Raw genomic sequence first — 24,353 nt, forward strand, 5'->3', positions numbered from 1 at the left:
AGGACAAGTTCAATAGCGCAGCACACTGTCCCCTAATGCATGAGCCATCAAGTAAATTGGGCGTAATGTTTTGATGGAATATAGCAGGTTCCTTTGGCTTGCGCAGCCGTTCACCATCTTTAGCCAAATGACTGTCTCAATACAAACTAGAATACAAATGAACATCAGATATTTGACACTCGAAAAGTAGGGATTGGGAGCGCAGACACAATTATTACACTGATAAGAATGAAGAAACAATGCAGTGATTGCAGCAATACGCTTCACGGGACTGTGGTAACACACGAGTTTAGTTATACTTTGATTGATAGAAATTTAAATGTTACAGTACCAACTCATGACATTTACAGCATCAATTTGTAATTCTGGCGCGGCCTGATCATAATTGGCATGACGGGATACTAGAAGCGTGTCATCAGCGTAGTGAAAAACACAGCAAAGAAGAATGGCGTGAGATTGTCAACATACAAGTAAAACATATATATAATAGGGGTGCTAAAATATGTCCCTGAGGACCTCCACTGGCCAACTTTGATATTTCTGATTACTACAACTTGAGATCGATCACGCTAATAATTCTCAAGGAAAGATAGGAAAGGCCCTTGGAAGCCATAGCTATGAAGTTGACAAAGTAGAACATCATGTTTCAAGGAATCAAAAGTTGTTCATACGTATAAAATAATGCATAAACAAATTAACTGTTTTCAAGAATGTTATAAATGAACCAATTTATTTAACGCTAAATTTGATGTAACACTAGGCGATAAGGTGCGTAATAAACTTGTAATGAAAAAGTCTTTTTAGTACATTGGCTAATGAAATAATTTTTTGGGATAACTGAGAAAGTTGTCTTTATCATTCCCTAGAAATCATTCTTGTAGGTGGTGCATTTTGGTGGCGTTTCAACTATACTTTCATTACATACGTTATTTTGAACCCACTCCCAGGCATCAAGCTCAACAAACTATCAGACCACTTAGAATACAATTGAGCGCGCAATAATCCCTGTAGTCCGACGAGTGGTATAGGTAGCAGCAGAAAAGATCTGTTGCATCCATTCAGCCTCTTCCAACGAATATTTTCATTCGAATAGAATGACGGGTAACGCTTTGGCAGAGACGTAGTCCCCAATATCTTCCCTTAGCAATGAAGCCCAATAGGTATACAGTGCTCAGCAATTGATACGCGATATCCCAAACAGCTTGGCAGCTGACGCGATTTGAGTCGCCCGTGAGCGCTCAGCGACCTCTTAATGGGGAGATGCCATCGCATTGCATCGCACAAACATGCGATTTTTAATCATGACAATTTAATCGCTGAGCAATTTACTTCCGTGCCACTTTCTTAAATCCGTGCACTTCCGTTCACTGCAGGGACAATAACACCCTGGCTCCACTACTTCAAAACGAAAGTTGTGCCATTTGATAACTGCCGGAAGTGGTATACTGCCTTGCTCAAGCAGGACGCTGCTGGAAGTGCGGAGCTCGTTTGCACACAAGCGAAAGGCAAATCCGCATGTGAGGTAAGCGTCACATTTGTGTTTCATTTTTATTTATTGATACTGTGGGTCCCGTTAGAGGGTTTCTAACAATTTCGCGTGCATCTTTAGGAGCTAACGTTGTCTTACATAGGTAACAAAGCTGGCAGTGCAAAATAGTTTCACTGATGGCATTTCACGTCTGACATAGCTGACAGAAAATGTCAACAAAAGTGTGTCCGATTCGAATGCAAACGCCTAACAATTTCTATTACAAGTGGTAATGTAGGTCATTGAATGGGTCCGGATTGAAATCTATAAACTCATTATGATATGTTTGATCTGCCAACTGTTCGCGTGCTCACTTTTATGCGGTGCCCTCCAGTCGCGTGGCGCAAGGGTTGTACGAGCCAATTCGAAGCAAGGAATTTTCGACATTGTGAAGAAAGACAAAAGTAAACCCTCCTCACATCGTCCATGTGTTGACACTGGCACGTTGATTTCATTACAGCAAAGGCATGCAAAGTGTTAGGATGTCTTCGGCGTGATACAAGACTATTTCCCCAGCAGGCTCGTGATCTTCTGTACAAAAGCTGTATTAGACCCATTTTAGAATATGGATGCACTGTATGGGACATTCCTACGCGTATCGACAGAGATAAACTGAGAGAGTTCAGAATATAACAGCACGGGTACTTAATCGGCAAGTATGACAGAAATGTTAGCATAACTACCGCAAAACCAACATTAAAATGGGACACTTTAGAAATGAGAAGGCAGACATTACACTTGAAATTTTTTCACAATATATTTTATGGCGAAGTCGGAATTGACCGCAATAAGTATATTCTTCAGCTGCATGATATAGCCAGACAAGCAGATCACGAGCTGAAGGTTAGGAAATACAGTTGTAGAACTAAACTTTTCGAAAGCACTTTTTTCCTCAAAAACATTTTAGAATGGTATCTAATGCATGCTGCCGTAGTTACTTAATGACGGAAATTTTGCAACTGCTCTTTGAAATTTCGTACCTTATTGTACAGTATATTGCCATTTGCGTTTATTTCGGCTTCTAGCGGCGCGACCGGCGTCGCTGCGACGCAAGCGCCGTCGCTTGACGCGTTTCTATTATGGACGCGAAATGTATAAATACGGGACCACCGCCTGCGCTGGCTCAGTCCGACGAACGCCCCAGACGCGCTTGCTGCTTTCGCCGCCACCGCGTTGTTCGCTTGATTTAGGGCACAAGTTCGCCCATGAAACTCTAACGGCGACGCAGTGTCCCTTTCTGTCTGCCTGCGTGCCAGGTAGCTCACAGTCACCTACGTGACATTTTGGTGGAGGTGCTTATGCTTCGGACACCCCCTCAAAGCCGTGACACCAGCCCCAGTGCATCTGGAGCTGGCGACGCGGAAGACAGCTCCAGAGAAGACAAGAAGGAGGAAACCCGGAGCAGCCGCCTACTACAAGGACTGCCTGCTGAATTGGGACCACTACCTGCCCCTGGTCGCCGTGTGCACCACCGCTCGACGTCACCAAAGCAAGCCGCCACCACACCTGCGCCGCTCGTCTTCCAGCAACCGCCAGTACCTCCGCTTTTTAGCGGCTCCACTTGCGAAGATGTGCAAGATTGGCTGGAACGTTACGAAAGAGTTGCAACCTTGAACAAGTGGTCTGACGAAGACAAACTTCGGAAAGTCTTCTCTCTCGAAGACTCTGCTAGAACCTAGTAAGAGAACCAGGAGCTGTCCTTGACAACGTAGGAGGCTTTCAAAAGGCACTTATCTGCAACTTTCGCAAGTATTCTGCGCAAAGAACGAGCTGAGGCCTTTCGTCAAACTCGCCAGCAGCATCCAAACGAGTCCGTAACCGTCTTTGCGGAAGAAATGCAAGAGCTCTTCCGCCACGCGGACGCCAACATGACTGAAGACAAGAAGCTTCAGTACCTTATGAGGGCCGTCGAGGAGCAACTTTTCGTCGCTCTCATTCGCAACCCGCCGAGGACCATCGCCGAATGGATTAGCGAAGCGGCCACTATCGAGAAGACGCTCGTGCTTCGCGCAAAGCAATACGACCGCAATTTACGTGCTCCTCCGTTAGGCTGCGACGACTCCCGAAGTGCTTCCGCTGTGGCCCTTCGAGATACCATCCGTGCCATCGTGCGCGACGAGCTGCGCAAGTTGCTACCGGGTGCGCAACCACAATTATCCTCGCTCGCCGACGTTGTAAGGGACGAGGTACAGCATACGCTCGGCACACTCGATCCTGCTGAAACGGCACCAACCCTATCGCCACCTTGCCAGGAGCCAGGCGTTTCAACTTACGCCGCCGCTCTGCAAAGCCAAGCGAGGCCAACCAGCTGGCGACGGGAAACGTACGCGCCACCTCAACGCAGCCAAGCCTACCCGCCACCGCCGCAAACGCAGCAGGCCGTCTGCTCAAACACGTCCCGGCAAACCACCACGAGGAAGACTGACATCTGGAGAACCCCAGATCGACGACCGCTTTGTTTTCACTGTGGTGAAGCCGGCCACCTCCTACGGGAGTGCCCGTACCGTCAGATGGGCCTCCGCGGCTACAACATCGACGCCCCGCGACCCCTGCCTGGCCAACGGCCTCGAGAAATCGAAGCCTATCTTCGAGCGACCGAAGATACCACCCCATGTCACTTAAGGTCCCCGTCACCCTACCCACGCCGTTCGTCTTCGCAGTACCCAGGGTACGCGAGGGAGAGGTTATCGAGCCGTCGTAGGGTAAACTAAAGCCAGCGACGTCGGGAGGTGACGCCGCTCTCGAGCGAAGACCGAAAAACTCTCCTGCAACCACGACGCATTCCGCCGCCTCGACGCATTCGGACGCCTCGTTGCATTCCGACAACACGACGCGACCCGATGAAGCGACGCCACAAAACACGAAGCCGCGACCCGACACCACAAATTTGATGGCGCGGCTGAATGCCACAACAGCACCTTGCCACGAGGCTTCCAGCCGACGCAGCCGCGACCGTGCGAAGCGACAGACCGCACAGTCGGTGACCGATCGACATCGAATGCGAACACCAAGTGCCCACTTACAAGGTACCCTAGATGGACATCCTGTGGTTGCACTCGTCGACACCGGGCCCGACTAGTCCGTCATTAGTGGACGATTTTTGTCACAACTCAAGAAAGTCAAAACAGCATGGGAAGGTCCTCAATTACGCACAGCAGGAGGCCGCCTCATAACCCCGACGGGACGATGCACTGCGCGAGTGGCTGTTCACGGTCACACCTACCCTGTGAACTTCATAACCCTACAGCACTGCTCTCGCGACGTAATCCTCGGGATGGACTTCCTGAACGAAAACGGTGCGCTGATCAACCTGCAGACGAAAACCATAACACTGAGAACGAGACAGTCAGAAACAATGCAAATCAGTCATTATCATCGCGCCACGTTCACCATCCTCGACGATCAAGTGAGCCTCCCACCAAGTGCTGGCGTCATGGCACTCGTCGAAACAGACGCGTTCTCAAGCGGCGATGCGATTGTCGAAGCGAACTTGCAGCTCCTTCTGGATCGCCAAATTTTCGTCGTACGCGGTGTCGTCCACCTGCGTGAAGGCAGAGCGGCTGTGCTAATAACCAATTTCAGCACGGAATACAAGCACCTTAACAGGGGTACTACGGTCGCTTTCTTGGAAGAGTTCGCCGAAACAAGCGACGCACTAGCGCTCTCCGAGTAGTACCATGAGGCGTCGTCGACGGTGGCTGATGAGGTGAACTTCGACATTAACCCCGCCCTGCCTCAACAAAAGCAAGAAAACCTACGTCGCCTTCTTCTGCGATATTCCGAAAGTTTTTCTAAGTCGTCGAGGATCCGGCGAACGCACATAGCGAAGCATCGCATTATAACCGATGAATCGACTCGTCCCGTCCGCAGAAGTCGCTACCGCGTTGCAGCTCCAGAACGTGAAACAATCAAGACACAAGTTCAAGAAATGCTTCCCAACTACGTCATTCAGCCGTCCAACAGCCCGTGGTCTTCACCCGTGGTGCTTGTAAAGAAGAAAGACGGTACCCTATGATTTTGCGTCGATTATAGGCGTCTCAACAGCGTCACGAAAAAAAGACGTCTACCCGCTTCCCAGAATCGACGACACGTTAGATCGAATGTGCGGTGCCAAGTATTTTTCGTCGATGGACCTCCGGAGCGGCTACTGGCAGATTGAGATCGACGAGAGGGACCGTGAGAAGACTGCCTTCATCAAGCCGGACGGTGTTTACGAAATTAAAGTCATGCCATTCGGACTATGCTCAGCGCCGGTGACATTTCAGCGTGTCATGGACACCGTGTTCCCTGGGCTGAAATGGCAGATATGCCTCGTATATCTCGACGACGTAGTGGTTTTCGCATCAACCTTCGACGAGCACCTTAATAGGCTGGAGACCGTGCTAGAGGCAATTAGGGTGTCGGGACTCACTCTGAAACCAGAGAAATGTCGTTTCGCCTACGAAGAGCTCCTGTTCCTCGGTTACGTAGTTAATCGCGAAGGCGTGCGTCCGGACCGCAAGAAGACGGCAGCCATGGAAAGTTTCCCGATACCCAGTGAAAAGAAAGCTGTCCGTAGATTTTGAGGCTCTGTGCGTATTACAGGCGTTTTGTCCGAGATTTCTCTCGAGTCGCAGAGCCTCTCACTCGCCTTACGAAAGCCGACGCGCAGTTCACATGCAAGAAGCCCCAAGAAGACGCTTTTCGCGAACTTCAAAGACGCTTGCAGTCACCGCCAGTACTCGGCCATGTCGACGAGAGCGCTGACACCGCGATCCACACGGATGCAAGGGGCATAGGACTCGGTGCTGTGTTGATTCAAAAGAAGAACGGCCTGGAGCGAGCCATCGCCTACGCGAGCAAATCACTCGAAAGCCGAATTAAACTATTCGATGACCAAAAAGGAATGCCTCGCTGTCGTTTGGGTGGTCACAAAATTTCGGCCGTATCTTTACGGGAAGCACTTCAAGGTCGTCAGTGACGACCACGCTCTGTGCTAGCTCGCTAACCTGAAAGATCCGTCAGGTCGCCTCGCTCGTTGGAGCCTGCGACTACAGGAGTTTGACGTCACCGTCGTGTATAAGTCAGGCCGAAAGCACACAGACGCCGACTGCCTTTCGAGGGCCCCTGTTGATTCCGCCCCACCCTGCGACGATGAAGACGATGCCTTCCTTGGGCCCATAAGCTCTAACACCTTCGCAGAAGAGAAGATCAACGTGCTGATCCTGATCAACACTGTGTGGTTCAATATCTCGAAGGAAAGACCGACTCAGTCCCAAATGCATTGAGACGCACGCTTTCATCGCTATGCCTGCGCGACAATGTGCTTGTGAAAAAGAACTTCACGCCGTACAAAGCGGCATATCTACTCGTCGTGCCAGTCAAGCTAAGGCAAGGGATTTTAGAAGCGTCTCACGATGAGCCGACAGCAGGGCATCTGGGATTCACTCGAACTCTCGGAAGAATTCAAGAAAAGTACTACTGACCGGGCCTGAACGCAGACGTCGCACGCTACGTGAAAACCTGCCGATATTGCCAACGTCGGAAAACACCGCCTACAAGGCCAGCCGGCCTCCTGCAACCGATCGAGCCACCATGGAAACCATTCCAGCAGACAAGCATGGATCTGCTTGGCCCCTTCCCGACGTCTACTTGCGGGAACATGGTAGCAACGGACTATCTGACGCGCTATGCCGAGACAGCGGCGTTAGCATCGGGAAATGCAATCGAGGTCACCAAATTCTTCATAAAGAACGTCGTTCTCCTTCATGGTGCACAGGAGGTCCTTATTACGGACAGACGTGCGGCGTCACAGCTGAACTTACGCAATAGATTCTGCACTTGAGCCACACGAGCCATCGGCGCACTACAGTGTATCACCCGCAGACAAACGGCCTCACGGAGCGTTTAATTAAAACCTTCGCAGACATGCTCGCCATGTATGTCGACGCCGGGCACAAGGCTTGGGACGAAGTCCTTCCGTACGTCATAGAGAAAGAAATTTCAAAAAGAGCGGGCACTCCCATAGAGCCCAGCGGCCGAATTGACTGTAGCACACCAAGCGGATGTTGTTTGCTCCTTCCGGTTTCGGTTTTGGGAGCGTGCGTTTTGAACACCAGTTGGTACACGCCGCGCCGGCTCCGCTGCTCGGCGCGGCATTCATTTTTTTTCCGCTTGTGCTGAACCTCGCGTGGCCTTGGCGTGGAATCGTTTCAATATTAAGTAGAAATGATTGCGATTGACCTTTACAAGACTGCGCCGGATCTGTCGGGTGCAATTTCATAAAGAATACGAAAGACGTCTTCTGAACTGATTAAATCTTTATTTTGCTCGTTCCGGGCTTCTTCTGCATTCATCCAAAGTTGTGGCACCAGGTAAGCAGCAGTCGTTGCCGTACGATGCTCCACCGGATGCCATCAGCTGAAAGAAAGTAAATTACAAGCAAGCAAGTATCATTTCGGTATATTGACCCAACAGGAGTATTGCGTGTAGAGGCGAAACGTGCGCAAGTGGTGAATGAGCGGCATTACAGGTAAATTCACTATTACGTACATTTCGCAGCAAAGACTCCTCCCAAACAATGCCATTAAATCTGAACATCCGATTTTCAAGCACCCCTCCTTTCCCAGGCATTATTTGCTGCACTTTAAGTGCACAAATACACGGGTGACTGCGCATTTCCAAAACAACTTGGCCTCAGTCGACACGATGGTACACCAAGTACACAAAGGTGGCTACAACACAGGCTCAGCCAGACCATGTTACAGGCTCGCAGAATGCCTTCTAATCGCACTCAAGTCAAACTCGTGGGTGCAAAGCCTGTTTTCAGTTGCTCAGAATACATAAATGTCATGTTCTCGAGCTCCTCCGTGTTATCTTTTACGCGTCCTGCCGGCGCATGCAACACTCCCATGTTATCACTCTCGGCAATCGCTCGTCGCATTTTCGAGAAGCGTGAGTACCGAAATAAGGTATATGTTGTTGCAGGGTTATAAAATGCGTCACAAACTTGTCCCTCTAAAATTCAGCACACGCAAAACTAATTCACTATGGCCGGCTTGCTTTTTTGCTAACAGCTTCACAACGCCAGGCGCGGCGAGCAAGCCTCAAGGTATCACAAAAAGTTAAATTACAATACTTTTTCGGGTCAGAGAATGCGTCACGAACTTCTACCAGTAAGATTCAGTACACGCGAAACTAACTGCGGCACACAGCCGAGCTGCTTTTCGCTAACTGCGTCAATAAGCCGGGCGCGGCAACCGTGCTTCTAAACTACCCCAAGCATAATGACGTTAGTTATAATAATGTTGGGGGCCAGAGAATGCGCGAAAACTTGTCTTTCTTAGGCGCTACGACGTAGTACACGCATGTGCTCGCGCAAATGCGTCACATGGCCGAGCCGGTTTTCGCTTAGTGCGTCAATAAGCCGGGTGCGGCAAGCGTGCCCAAAAACTACCGAAATAAGTTACAGGAATGTTGGGGCTCATAGAAGGCGTCGCAAACATCTCCCAGGACGAGGCATTAACTCAAGTTAACTGCGCCAGGACGGCGGAGCTGTTTTTCACTAACTGCGCCACTCGAGCTAAGCCTAAATGTGCTTAAGATGCCCCGCACACTGTCAAACATAATTTCTCACCTTGCCGTAGTCCAGTAGTGCAGTGGTGCCGTGTCGAAATGCAGACGATACGCAAGAGAAGCATAGAGAAGGCCTGGAGCCCCCAAAAAATGGGCTATATCCAAAACAGACGGGTCGCCGAGCACGCGAGCTTCGCACGTACGTCCGGCCTCGCTCACTCCTGCGGCTTCTCTGGCGCATGACGTATGCACGCGCGTCTGGCGTGCCGCTAGCTTGTTGCTAGGCAACGCAACAAAAAGTTGCAAAGTGTAAGTTCATTTACACGCAAAACTTTTTCACCTTTAGTGGGAACGAATAAAAAAAATAAAACGTTGTCTGGAAGTTTATTTCACATTCTTTTTTTCTGATGCTCGCGTCAACTAACGGATGGTGTTGAAACTAGGCGTGACGTGTTTCCTGTTGCCAGTTGTTGAAGAGTAGTGTCCCCTCTTGTTGAATTTCTTTCTCTATGCGTACGTGACCATCGCCTACAACACCGCGTCACAGGAGACAACGCAGATGACGCCATTCGAGCTTGTCTTCAGTCGCCAAGTCGCCACGATGCTTGATGCGATGTTGCCTCACGTTGAAGACGACAACATCCATGCAGACGTTGCCGGCTTCCTTCAACGTGCCGAGGAAGCTCGCGAGCTAGCCCGAATGCGTATTAAAGAGCAGCAAAACGTCGACGCCTGACTCTTCAACCTACGACGACGAGACCAAGAATACGCCCTTGGTGACCGCGTTATGGTGTGGACACCGATTCGTCGCCGCTGGCTTAGTGAGAAGCTCCTGCGCCGTTACTTCAGGCCCTACAAGATAACTCGACCACTTGGACCGCTGGTCTACGAGGTTGTGCCCGATGGAGTGACGCAGTCACAGCGACGTCGCGCACGGCCTGAAATGGTGCGCGTCGCGCGCCTCAGATAGTTTTTTGAGCGTTAGCGGACTAACAGACATTCTTTTTTTCCGTTATCCATGGTTGATTGCATGCTTACAAGTTCCTTGTTTTCTTTAGCATCGGGGCGATGATTTTTCACGGTAGGTGGAGGGGGGGGTAATGCCACGTGCGTTTATTTCGGCTTCTAGCGACGCGAGCTACGCAGCTCGCGTCGCTGCGACGCGACCGGCGTCGCTGCAACGCAAGCGCCGTCGCTTAATAACGTGTTTCGATCATGGACGCGAAACATAAATTAGGGACCACCGCCTGCGCTGGCTCTCCGACGAACGCCCCAGACGCGCTTGCTGCTTTCGCCGTCACCGCGTTGTTCACTTGATTTAGGTCATAAGTTCGCCCATTAAACTCTCTTTAAGTCTACCGTCGACGCAGTGTCCCTTTCAGTCTGCCTGCGTGCCAGGTAGCTTACAGTCACCTACGTGACAATATTGTTAATGTGAAGTTCGCTATCATTACATAGTGCTTTGTTACTTAGTTGTATGTTGCCGTTTCTTACCTAAGAAATTGTTTTGTCGTTGTTCGCACTGTACATGGATGTCCTGATGCACAACTTTTGCTCCCTAACGTCTTTTTTGTATTGTATAGTATACTGCTGCTTATTGTATGCCATAACCTCTTTATATTGCTGTATGTAATCCCCCACCTCACTGTAATGTCTAAATCTCTACAGGTGTGAATACTTCCCCGATCAGAAAAAGCTGTGTAAGCTGCGACTACTTCTAATTGAATGAGTACACCAAAAACATGAAGCACACATATTTCTGAAACATTTCTGGGCAGACACATAAAAATGCGGTAAGCCAACTGAGCCTTCTTTTTACTGCGAGCGCCACGCATATTCAAAAACAAATGAAAGCAAAGCAAAAATACCTGTCCGAGATGACTTTGCCATATTGAGCCGAAATCAACTACGCCAGCCTGTAGCCTTTATCAAAGCTCTTCATTTCAAGCCACGTATTTTTTCATCAAGCGCTAAGCTCGCGACTTGTATGCGCTACCAAAGGCTACGGTACGACTACAATAATAATTAGCAGGACAGCGATACAAGCGCCATTCAAAGTCACATTGTGATATGGGGGGTCTGATTTGGCATTTGAGAGGTACTCACAATTATCTATTGTAGCGTTCCTAACTAGAATGGCAGCAGAAATGACATAATCTCAGTGAGGCGGTTGTCGTCCGCGATTTTATTCCAACTTCTTCGTCATCATTTCTCCCCTAGCCCACTTCTTCGTCTCCTTTCATTCGTCCAGCGTAGACCGCTTCACTCTTCTGGACTTCTTTTACTTACACCTGCTGGGGTAAAACTAGAATATGTTTCCAATAGAGGCGTACTCCGTTTGACCCGAGGCTCTGTTGTACCAAACGTTATCCAATATTCCATGCTGGGATGGAGTCCTAATCACTTGAAGTGGTCCGTATTATTTAAAATTTGAAGGTACTGCTCCTTTACATACAAGGACATGGTCTCCAGTTTGTATGTCCGGTATCTCGCTACTGTGCCTTTTATCAAAGTTTCTCATCATGCGGCCCTTGTAGACCTTCTGTTCTTTGGTAGTTTTCCTTAATTTAGCGAGTTCGAGGTTCTCTAGGAGGCCTAGCTAACGATCTGCAGGAAGTATGGGCGCTGTGCCCGAAGTTGAAAAATAAGGACTGCAGCCTAAACCAGTCGTGTACGATCTGTTGTGATGTGTCATAGCGGCCTCGAGACAGCACTTCCAGCCACCGGCGAAATCTGGATACATCTTCAGATACTGTTTGACATTTCGTATGGCATGTGCCGCCAGGCGGTTTGCTGCCGGGTGGTAGGGAGAAGAATACTTGATCGTTATGCCGTGCTCCTGTGCCCACTTTGATAATTTGGCAGTCCGGAAAGCCGGCCCGTTGTCGCAGACGAGCGTCTTAATCTGCTCAAGACGTTCAGCTTTGAGCAGATCTATTACGCTGTTTGCGTCTTCTTTGCCAGCTTTGGCCGCAATCGTCCTTGTGCACCATCTATGGAGAGCAAGGAAGATTGCGTTCGCTTGACTCCTTCCCCCTTCTTTTTGAGCACCGCGAAGTCCAAGTGAATTACTTCGAACGGGACGCTTGAATATTCAGGGTTTGCCATAACACCTGTAGATTGCTTGAATTTAACTTTGTTGACCTGGTAGAGATGGCATGTGCGGATGTAATGGCTGTTGCCGTTTTTCATACCCGGCCATGTGAATCACCTGAGCAATTTCTTATGAGTGCGCCAGAAGCCATCATGTCCGCCCGATCCAGGATTGTCGTGGTATAGATGAAGAACCCTTGGAATCATAGTTGGTGGCACGTGCTACTTTCCATTGATAAGCTGGAGCTCTTCTGTACCTTGCCAAAGCTTAATATGATTGATTGCCTCTGGATTCTTGCTTGATTCGTCTACAAGTAATCTTAATAGTGCGAAAGCGTCAGTGAGGAGTGGGCAAGGATGGTGCGAAATTACGAAATCAAATTGTTGCAGATAGTTCAGCCACTAGCAATGCGGCCTCTTGGCTGGGCCATGCTCAGAAGTTGAGTCAGTGCTTGATGATAAGTGAAAAATATGAATGTGGCACCTCTCAGGTAAGTACGAAAGTATTGCACAGCTTTTAATACGGCCAGAGCTTCCTTTTTTGTGGTAGAGTAATTAGGCACATTGCTAATGTTGACTACTATGCACATACGGGTGAATTATTTAAGTGGTTTAACATTATCCCAATTCATCAGCTTTACGAGTATTACCTAGCAATAAGATATAAAAAATCCGTGCTCAATAGCAATCGAGCTTTTTTGGATATTTTTCAACTTGAACCGTACACTATCCCATACCCTACTCATTACCAACAACACTGGATTATTCCATTGTGCAGAACACACTTTGGCCGACAAATGCTCCGCTTCACTGTTCCTGTTTTATTAAACAAATTAATTAAAAAAAAGATAATAATTGAAGAATGTGGCATACGTGTTATTAGGGAAGCCCTTTTATCATGAAATCAATGCAATATTGTTTATCACCAACTAAACTTTCAGTGTATATTGGAATTTGTCTTCATGTATTATACTGTATAATTTAACCGTAAAGGAATCTGTATATCTATATTTTCAGTTCATGACGAATCTATGTGTATTACGAGTTGTAAATGTTGACCCCTTCTTGCTATGAACGAATTTTGTTCGTCTGTCCTCAATGCATTCCATGTATCAGGGAGGCTCGGGTTCCCCTCAAGTGACTGATGTCACTTTTATCCCGAGCCTGCCCTCATCCTTGAGATGAAAAATAAACTGATTTGATTTGATTTGATTTCGGCGGGTTTCAGGGCATAGCTGTAGTACCCCACAACGTAGTGTTTGGTTTGACCAGCTTGTTTCGAGGGTTTCTGGTATATAACTGCACCGGTAGCGTCATGTGATGCGTCCCTGTTCAACGCAACAGGCAGAGAAAAATCCGGTATTCGCAAGATGGGGCCCAACGATATTAGCTTACAAGATCACAGTAGACAGCCTCGCACTTCTCGTCCCATTGAAAAGGGACGTCTTTCTTAGTTAAACGTGTGAGGCACCTTTTTCTCAGTGCATAGTCTTTGACAAACGCCCGGAAGTGTCCTGCTAGGCCATGGAAAACGCGCAGGGAGTGCACGTCGTAAGGCTTTACCAGCTTGGAGATTCTCTCTACCGATTCCTGCTTAGTGATTTTATTGTGTCCATCAAACACCCTACCAAGAAATACTACGGTGTCTTGAAAGAACGCACTTTCCTTGAAGTTGACTTTGAGCTGGGCAAGACTTAGCGGGAAAAACATTTGAAAGGGGACTACGGTGTTCCTCTTTTTTCTTTGAGTAGATGATGATGTCATCGATATAAGCATTGCAAATATGCCCAGGTAAGGTTTAAGAATGTCCGTCATAATCTTCTGAAACCACGCGGGGGAATTTTTCAACCAAATGGTAGGCGGTTGTACTCAAACAAGTCAACTGGGGTTATAAATATGGCGTACTTTTTCGTTTCTTCACTTAGTGGAATCTGCCAAAAGCCCTTGCAGAAATCTATTCGTGAAGACAATGACAACCACCAATTTCGTTACTGATGTCATCCACTCTCGGCATTGGTTAAGGTATCAACTCAGTTTGGCGATTGAGAGCTTGGTAGTCTGTGCAGAGGCGGAATGTCCGGTCTTCTTTTGGTGCAATAGTTATAGGAGAAGCAAATGGGGATACAAAAGGCCAGATGATACCTGCGTCCAACATTTCGTGCAACTTCTTTTTCAGTAACACTTTTTTATCTCTAGACATATTATAGCGGGTCCAACGAACCACCGTTTTATCTGCGAGCTCGAAAGGAACGGCATGTCATTTCATTGCTGGAGAGTATCTACCTATGCATGTAAGCTCTGGGTACTTAGTCTCGAAGTCTTCCTGGTGAAAAATTAGCCTTGATACATCAGGTTCTTCAGCAGGGTCTTTTGTTCTTATCGTGTCTTCGGCCATTACTTTGTCGTCCCAATAGAGGTTTATCTTAAGTTTTTCCATGTCTGGACGGGACAAAAGAAAATCGTACGGGACATTTGGAATTGCCAATACGTCACTGGTAATAGCATGCCCTTGAAATTCAATAGCCAAGGTTATCCATTCACTATGCATGGTCACTGACCCATCGTAGGATTGGACACGCAAGGCTCTACCAGCGTACAGACGACCGGCATTGACTCGAGTCTTGTTCATAATTGATACCGAAGCTCCACTGTCAACGAGAGCCTTCGCTTCAGGCCATCTAGCTTATTGGAGGCATACAATAAGCTTGACCACACCAAATGCACTGTCTCACTGAAGTTCTTTTTCTTGGGTTTGTGATCCACGCTAGTCAGATCATGTGGAATTGGGAAGCAGATTATGTGGAACTGCGGTGATTCGTTCTTCACCATCCTCACAGTCATGATAGACGCATCCCAGGGATTTGTTTATGAAGCTATCTTTACATTCAGATGAGGCAACGACTCTAGATGCTAACTCAGCCTAAGAGAATCAAGTTACTCTGTTCTATCACCTGACTGTCCTCTCAATGTAGTTTTTGGCACTGAGGTCTGTAGAAAGGTCAGATGGTCATCAAATGTTCTTGGACCTTTGAGCCGGACATTACTACGGATCTCGATACACAACCCTTGCGCTATCAAAGCTACAACAGCAGGAGATAACAGCTTTGGTTCTGGAGAATACAATAGGTGACGCTTCTCAAGACAGTACTCAAGCAGAGAGACACCTGTATATCACAAACACATTGCGAAAATCCCATCTTTCTACTGCGTTGCCTTCAAAAGCCGATAAAAAGGTGCGTATCCACAGTTCCGAACATGTTGTTCAATGATTCATCAGTTGCAAATCATACAATTTTTTGGCTATACCGTCCAAATGGGCGCGGATATTCAAAATCTTTGTGTCGTTGGAGTGCCACATATTCTTGTCACAGGCATACTCGAAAAACCACAGCCTATAGTGCGCACTTTGCGAGTTTCCTTCAAGAAAATCAGGTTCAACAATGCCTCGTTCTGATTGATCTCGATTAAGCGCTTGGACGAAAGTTCTCATTATTGCCTTCTGTTGCATAATGTGCCTTTGCAGTTCCATAACAGTCAAGTCTACGCTCACCTTCTAGGCACGCGTTTCCTTTTTGAGGGTGCCATGTCGTATGGGTTCCAGAACGAGTTCGCTCAGTGTCTGCAGCTGTAGTTTCACCGTCAATGATACTGTATGCACGAGGGCTTGGAGGCTGATTGCAGCTTGTTGCAGCACCAGGTTCATCAGCACGGTAGAACTAACTTCGAGAGGTAGATCGGTGACTGGCCCACCGTGCACTTGTTGTCGGGTAAATACAACAAACTCCGAAGACGCCTGGTCTTCGAAAACTGTCGGCTGCGCCAAAATGCAGCGTTATTAACTAGAACGGCAGCACAAATGGCATACCCTTAGTGAGATGGGTGTCCTCCGCCGTTGTTGTTGTTGTTGTTGTTGTTGTCCTGAGTGGCCGTGGCACATACCCACAGTGGGGGATTGGCCAAGAATCGGGCGGTTTAATTAGGTGCCTAAATAATAATGATAACAAGGGAGTTAACAATTTGGGCGTGTGAGTTTAAAAGTGAACGTTTTGTGTTTGGAGAAAAAGGAAATAATCAGATGAAAACCGGGTATAAGATAATAATAATATTAACAATAATAGTTAATAAAAGATAAGAAATAAAAGAAAGCTATGGTTGGGAGGGAGAACGATCAATCTAACATGGAAATCGCTTGGTTTCAATTAGGCGCATTTTCTTCGAACTTCTTCGTCTTCACTTCTCCCCTAGCCCACTTCTTCGTCTTCTTTCATTCGTCCAGCGCAGACCCCTTCATCTATACATATACAGGTTGTCCTCGCTAATTTTAGCCAAAGGTTAAAATATGCGAATTTCTCGCAGCTGGACAGAACCAAGGTAATGTTATTTGCCGTCACTTAGAGACACCCAAGATTATTTTTTTTTCACTCGACCTAACTACACATTTGGTCCTACTCACTTAGCCAACTTCACACATATTATAATTATTTGAAAAGTGTGAATGATAAAATTTTAGAGAGTCATGAAAAACTCCCCATACAGATTTCTGTTGCTCAATACGTGTTTTCCAAGTGTGAAAGAAACCCGCAAATGCACCCAAAGTCGCGCGCGACTGGCCGCTCGAAGCACTTTGCGTGTATTCGTGGGCTTTAACGCTCGGGAAGACCCTTTTATGTAGCACATATTGAGCAACAGAAAGCTTTATCGGGAGTTGTTCAGGTTACTCTACAATTCTCTCATTGACACTTTTCATCGAATAAAAATATTTGAGAAATTGACTATATAATGCAGACTAATTATATAACTATAGGGGGATAGAAAAACATTATTCGAGTATCGCCTAGCTGTGGCAAACATAATTACCTTGGTTCTGGCCAGCTGTGCGACAATCTCATATCGTTTAACTCTAAGTAAATTAGCAATATATATATATATATATATATATATATATATATATATATATATATATATATATATATATATATATATATATATATATATATATATATATAGTGGACCGTCTCCTGTACTTCAAAACTCGAGCTGCCTATTGCGGCAGCGTTGAAGAGCTCACAATCTCATGGGTGAACTTTTGTACTAGGTCGTCTCCACACGATGAACGAGCGAAACACGTGTTCATGTAGGAGCAGATACGGCACATCTCTTGCGCGTAACCGAAAGAGGGCGTACACCTAATAAGACACCTACAGACTTTGCCACTGTACCCACTTGATGTTCGCTTAGGCAGCTGTGCCGACACATGTGTAGCAGATCATGGTCGAGCGGGCGCAAACAAGGGCAAAGTGAGGAACACACAACACAAGCGCTTACTTCCAACTGATCGTGTATTTACAAAATTGCATCAAATGAACACTTTCCTTCATGACTTGAAAAGACCGAAATACCGGCGTCAGGTGGCTATGCTCAGAAACTTTCTTTGAAGGACAGAAAAACAGAAGGTGCGCTGCCGCAGGTCACACGCGCCTTTCTAATGCAATCTGCTTCAATTATCTCTCTAAAATCGTGGCTCTTATTTTTGACTCCAATCTCACACATGTTGAACAAGGGTTTACGCGGATTCTTGTTCTTTATTCCACAGTCAGCTCAATGTACAGAAATATTCTTATCGAGGTAATTTCCCCCTTTCCTCCTGCGTTCTAGAAGTATTTAATTCAGACACCTTTTGGTCTGACCAATATAGCTGGAACCATACGGTAAGTGTCAGTTGGAAGTAAGCCCTTGTGTTATCTACTCCTCATATTGTCCTTGTTTGAGCGCGCTTGACCGTGATCTGCTGTGTGTAACGAACTATCCCCGAATGTCGGTGCTATAGAGCGACATACGTGTGCTGGAACTAATGCCCCGCACACATTTCTATCTCTCGGTAGGGCGACGCGGGTGGGCCGTTGACGATCTGGGAAGGAAATGGCCAAAGATACCTGCAAGTCGGTGTAGCGTCCTTCGGCTCCAAGACGGGTGGATGCTCTAATCAGCAAAGCCCGAATGTGTTCACCCGCGTGTCACACTTCGTGCCCTGGATCCGCAAGATGGTACAGGAAGAATGGTGAACCTCGCAGGATGGAGTGTAGTATTGACTACAAATAAGGATGTGATGCGGAATTTCGTGATACGTGTCTTGACGCCTTGTGTATTCGGAAAACTTAAATAAACGTGACTGCAGTGATCGAAGGCGGCTTGAAATTTTCTTGCGCAGAAGAGTTCGTTTTCGTGTTTCCACGTGTGTGCTAGGTCGCAAGAGATTCAGTCATGTTTTAGTTGCTAACATCTCCTATCCCGATTTCTCTCTGATATATTGCCTGGATCATTTCTTGGGTGCATAGAAAAAGTTCGCACACAACAATTATTAAGCCAATGGCATACCATACTAGAGGCACTTTAATGAAAGCAAGTATTGGCAGCTGCATGGGCTACAATACTCATATAAAAGCTCCGTAACGTATGTGACCATTGTTCTTGTACAGAATATTACAAATTCATAAAATTCGTATAAGTAGTGTACTACGAAGGTCGCCAAACATCATTTACGGAAATAATTAGTAGTGTAATCGAGTGGTCGAGTCGACGGCATACAGTCTGTTAAGGTGAGATTACTAGTAAACAAAAGCAGGCCACTGACCACAGTCAAAACAAAATGGAGTTTTGGAATTCCTTTGCATGTCTTTTCTGAATATAAATGCCAGCTAGCAGCGTATTTTAAGAAACACGCTTTAGCTCGGCTTCAAAACCGATGCCGCCTAATCATATACCTGAAGAAAGCGCAGGTGTTCTTATGCAACAACGACATAACAAATTTATTGAATTTGAGGCGTAAAAGTAAATTGGAATGACGGAACGAAGTCGAAGTTCGATTTAGGGTCGAAAATTATTTGGATAAAGCACCGAAAATCAGTATGTTTCAAAACAATAAAAGCTCAAAGTTTGCAATCCGTAGTTTTCCCCAAAAATATTTATTTATTTATTTATTTATTGATACTGTCGATTCCACCAGGGACCATAACAGGAAGGGCATATATAGTTATCTGGCAATGTAACAATAATAATTAGCGAAATATTAAGATTACACATAATAGACATGCAATTAGCAGAGGCAAACATCACAGTTGGCAGAAAAATAACGCAATACATTGTAATAATGTTACGAAAAAATCAAGAGGTAATCTAAAAGGTAGAAAATTTACAAAGGTGAACAAAATGCTAGGCATAAATTACACAATAACACATAGCATTAAATTGAAGAATAACAAGGGGTAATGAGGCAGTCTGTCAAATAACAATGGTGGTAAGCAATAAATACAACAGGAAAAGAAGTAAACAATTTGCATAAATAAACAATAGTACTCAGTAATGGCAAGTAATACAAGTTATGAGAGTGGGGTATAGACAAGAGGTAGTAATACATAAGATACGTTAAGGTGTCGTTAAAGAAATTGTGATTACGTACACAATCTAATGAAGTAAAATGGCACAAAAATAGATGGTGACACAAGTACATCATAATTGTGAAGCACGCCATTCATTTTCGGCTAATGTCAAAATAGTAGTTAACGATGGGCTGTTTGTAATAGTAGGGTACAGCTTATTCCATTGACGTGTCATGAAAGGGAAAAAACAAATGCTTATGGCTTTCAGTATGAAATGGTTGTTCGCTTAATGATAGTGAATGTTTATGTCGGGTGAGTCGTGTTTGTGCAAAAGATAGGTGTTTGGAACTGTCTATTCATTATGAATAAGTTGAGACATAATTTTTAATCGTGCAAGCTTGGCTCGATTTTGTAAGGTCAGTAAACCGGCCTGTTTTAGCAATTATGTGGGTGAGTCTGTTAACCTATGTTTGTTGTAAATATATCTTAGTGCCTTCCTTTGAATTGCTTCTAGTTTGTTAACGAATTCTTTGGGGAAAGGAAACCGTTACACCATTTGTATACACCATTCGTTACACCATTTGTATACAAGTGACAAAGCGTCGTTAAACGCCACATGTCCATTATAAGAATTGATTACCTGATACAGAACACAATCGTCAGCAAAAAGTCTAACATTGACTGGAATATTAGAAAGCAGATCATTAATGTATATGAGAAATCAACCTGGAGCCAGAACACTTCCTTGTGGAACTCCGGATCTTACGCTAGATTTACTGGAATATTGCTGGTTAACTTTTACAAACTGAGTGCGGTTGGTAAGGTAGTCTTTGATCCAGTTGAGAATAGGGCCCGTTCCCAAGGTAAGTTCAAGTTTATATATTAATTTCTAATGTGTTACGCGATCGAAGGCTTTTGAAAAAATTGGAAAAAATTAGATCGATTTGTTTCTGTAGGTCAATACTTAACGATACATCGTGGACAAGCTCAATTAGTTGTGTGACTGTGGAAACTCCTTTGCGAAAACCATGCTGACAATCTGTTAGTATTTCTTCCGGTTCGAGGTGTTTGGTTATGTGCTTTAAGATAATGTATTCTAGTAGTTTACAGACAGTGCATGTTAGTGAGATTGGCCTGTAGTTAGTAGGTTCTGTTATAATTCCCGATTTATTAATTGGTTTCACTTTAGCTGTTTTCCAATCCTTCGCACTTCTGTAACTTCCGTCAGTTAGCAACTTCATTTGCCTTGGAATTTCTATTTTAATATACAGCTTAAGGTTAATCTTCTACAATGTTTACGTGGACTCTAGAAAAGTCCTACTCACATATTAATGCTAAGTTCACAGGGATGAATAGAGACATCAATTTTTAGCATTTAGGATATCTTATTACTAGCAGTGTACATAGTGCGATATAATATTAATTTCTGGGCTACATATTTATAAACGTGAGAGTTATTTTTCTCAAAATGTTGTGATTTTTTGCATAAATCGAAATTTCGTTTATCAAGCACTGGAAACGTACCTTACAAAACAGATTGGGTAAGAGCTTCAATGACTACAGTGCCTTCGCGTCGATAGGTTGCATTGTAATGTTTCAAGGGTTGAGAGGAATCGAGGTTCCCTTTGGTGTGCACCATGGTAGTTCCATATTAACCGCACTAGCAATATATACATATATATATATATATATATATATATATATATATATATATATATATATATATATATATATATATATATATAGATAACCGGACAGAAAGAGGTTTACCCGAGGGGCCCAATTTATATTAGCCGTATCATAAGAAACCAACAAAGACTGACACCAAGGACAACACCGGGGAAAATGCTTGTGTTTAATAAACGAAATAAAGAAGCAATAAACTAATGAAACCCACAACCTTCGAATTTCGTGTGCGATGCTCTACCAATTAATCTACAGCGGCGCCATTTCTCCATCCACTTTTCTGGGTACTTTTCCCAGGGTTTCCTAGTAGAACCCTGGGAGTGCTAGCCAGCGCCACCACTCACAGTCCTTGGTGGCCGATGTGGAACATCCTTTCTGCCGAGAGCGTCACGAGAACGTGATCTTTTTGGGTGAAGGCAACCGGCCAATAAACCCACACATGCTACGTGAAGGCATCAATGTTGCCGGATTCGAGATCCTCGTTATGTAATAAACGAGAAGAAAACGCGTTAACCAAGGGGCCCGGTTTTTTACTAGTCACGCCATAAGAAGGCAACAAACACTGACACCAAGGACATCATAGGGGAAATTACTTTTGTTTAATAAACGTAATAAAGAAACCATAAATGAATGGAAATGAAAGTGGATAAAAACAACTTGCCGCAGGTTGGGAACGATCCCACAACCTTCGCATCAAGTTCTCGTGAAGCCTGCGGCAGGAAGGATGTTCCACATACATCGCCAAGGTCTGTGAGTGGTGGTGTTGGCTAACACTCCCATAGGAAAGATAAATACCCAAGAAAGTGGGCAGGGAAACGGCGCCGCGGTAGCTCAATGGGTAGAGCGTCGCACGCGAATAGTGGGATCGTTCGCCGCCTCCGGCACGTTGTTTTTTCATCCACTTTTGTTTCCATTATTTATCTCTTCTTTATTTCGTTTATTAGGGTCAAATAATTTCCCCTATGTTGTAGTTGGTGTTATTGTTGGCTGGTGGCATGTGGCTATATATATATATATATATATATATATATATATATATATATATATATATATATATATATATATATATATATATATATATATATATATATATATATATTGTAGTGAAGAGGAATGCCCAGCGCTGCAGCCACATTGCCAGTTGTCCGGGTGGCGTGAGCGCGAGATTGCCTGAGCAGCTCTGGTTGAGACATGCTGCCTGCTGCTTACTTGCACTGTATTCATATTAGATTCTGGTGGAGGTGCTGCGGTTTTCCCTCAACCTAGAATTACGCACCCGAACTCTGCCATCCGACGTACCTGACGACCGCAGCCCGACATCCCCACCGGTTACTCCGGCCATCATATGTGCCGGTGCCCAGCGTCTGCGGGACCCTGATATCTTTAGGGGCACCGATGAGAAAGACGTTGAAGATTGGCTGTAATCGTATGAACGCGCCAGCAACACCAACAAATGGGACGATCCCCTCAAGCTCGGAAACGTGATCTTCTATTTACTGGGCATCGCCAAGCTCTGGTACAAAAACCACGAAGCCGATCTCCGCAGGTGGGCTAGCTTCAAAACCATCATCGCAGAAGTTTTCGGCCGCCTTGGTGTGCGCAGACTTCGCGTTGAACAACGCCTCCGTAGCTGATCCCAGCAAACTGGTTAAACGTTCACCAGCTACACAGAGGACGTCGTCGACTTCTGCCGGCGTGTCCATCCGGCGATGGTGGAGGCGGACAAGCTACGTCACATCATGAAGGGCATTTCCAGTAATGCCTTTCATATGCTGCTGTCCAAAAACCCAGGCACTGTTTATCTGGTCATTGAGCTTTGCCAGAGTTCGGACAAGCTCTGCAGACCGCGTCTTCTCACGCGGCGCCCCGCTGCCTCCGACGAAAGCCTCGCAAGCATGACCGCTGCTCCTGAGATGGACTCCCTGCTTTGCCAGATAAAAGAGTTCGTCAATGCTGAGGTCACTCTTCAGCTTTCGCTGCTGTCCTCAGCCACGCCACAACCTTCGCCTTTGCCGGCCAACCTTCGCCAGGTCATCCACGAGCAAGTTGGCACAGCTCTCCTTTCTGCCCACGAGAGTCCGCCGGTGCAGAATGCCGTTGCTGTTACCGAGGTGAATGCCCCTCGCAGCTACGCCGAGGCTCTCGCGCTGCCACGACCCCCTACTTTTGCGCCATTTCCATCAGTCGTGCCACTGCGTCCAGCTCCTCACTTCGTTCAGCCGCGGTACATATACGGCAGTGGACAATGGTGCACTCCTGACAACCGGCCAATATGTTTTTCGTGTGGCCTACCTGGCCACGTTGCACGATTTTGTCGTCGCCACGCAACATCCTACCGTCATAGCTTCGACACCGAGCCATAAGTTTCCCCATACCCATCATCCTCCGCGTCTCAGAACACTGGCCAGATGTCTTCCTACACGGACCGCCGTCCTCTTGTTGACCGCCATTCGCCATCGCCTCGACGCCGCTCGCTTTCGCCGATGTGTCGTCGTCCTTCTACACCGGAACGGGAAAAATAATCGTCGCAGTACCAGAGGCAAGACCGGCACCACCCACGAACAGACCAAGGCCTCTCACATCTCCGACTAATATTATTGATGCATATGTGGACGGCGTCGCTGCACTCGCCCTCGTTGACACTGGTGCCGCAGTTTCAGTTATTAGTGCCAAACTGCCATTCGCTTATAAAAGTTACGACGCCACTGTCAAACGTGTCTCTTCGTACTATTCTCCTTTTACTTTGATTGTTACAATTTCTTTTTCCTTCATCTAGGAGGGACACGACCGCGAGTACGCGGCGTGATCCTCGTCACAGTATACACGGTGGAGAGCGTTCACACAAGCTTCAGAGGTGTATTCTTGGGCACTGCATTTCGCACAAGTTTGGCGTCCTCGGCAGCTGTGCGAGCTGTGGCCGAAGCGCTGGCATTTGAAACAACGGAGTGGATTTGGTACGTATGGCCTAACACGGAGCTTGATGTACCCGGCCTCGATTGACTCGGGCAAGACACTTACATATATATATAGATATGCTCGTGATATAGGAATAAAGAATGTTTAAAGGGTTCCAGTAACACGGGAGTTATTAGCGCTGATATGACTTGCAGTTTATA

At 46.2% G+C, this 24,353-nt stretch overlaps 1 protein-coding gene across 1 annotated transcript in view; it reads left to right on the forward strand.

Moving 5' to 3' along the window:
* The window catches only part of LOC142564357 (clotting factor B-like), a 32,390-nt gene extending 14,041 nt beyond the window's left edge, over window positions 1-18,349 (forward strand). The window contains exons 4-5 of the mRNA XM_075675338.1: window positions 1,374-1,522; window positions 18,058-18,349. Of these exons, the coding sequence (XP_075531453.1) occupies window positions 1,374-1,522; window positions 18,058-18,237 (329 nt within the window). The 3' untranslated portion in view covers window positions 18,238-18,349. The remainder of the gene's footprint in view (window positions 1-1,373; window positions 1,523-18,057) is intronic.
* The last annotated feature ends 6,004 nt before the right edge of the window (window positions 18,350-24,353 follow it).

The sequence above is a fragment of the Dermacentor variabilis genome, chromosome 11, assembly GCF_050947875.1.
Source record: "Dermacentor variabilis isolate Ectoservices chromosome 11, ASM5094787v1, whole genome shotgun sequence".
NCBI classification, from domain to species: domain Eukaryota; kingdom Metazoa; phylum Arthropoda; class Arachnida; order Ixodida; family Ixodidae; genus Dermacentor; species Dermacentor variabilis.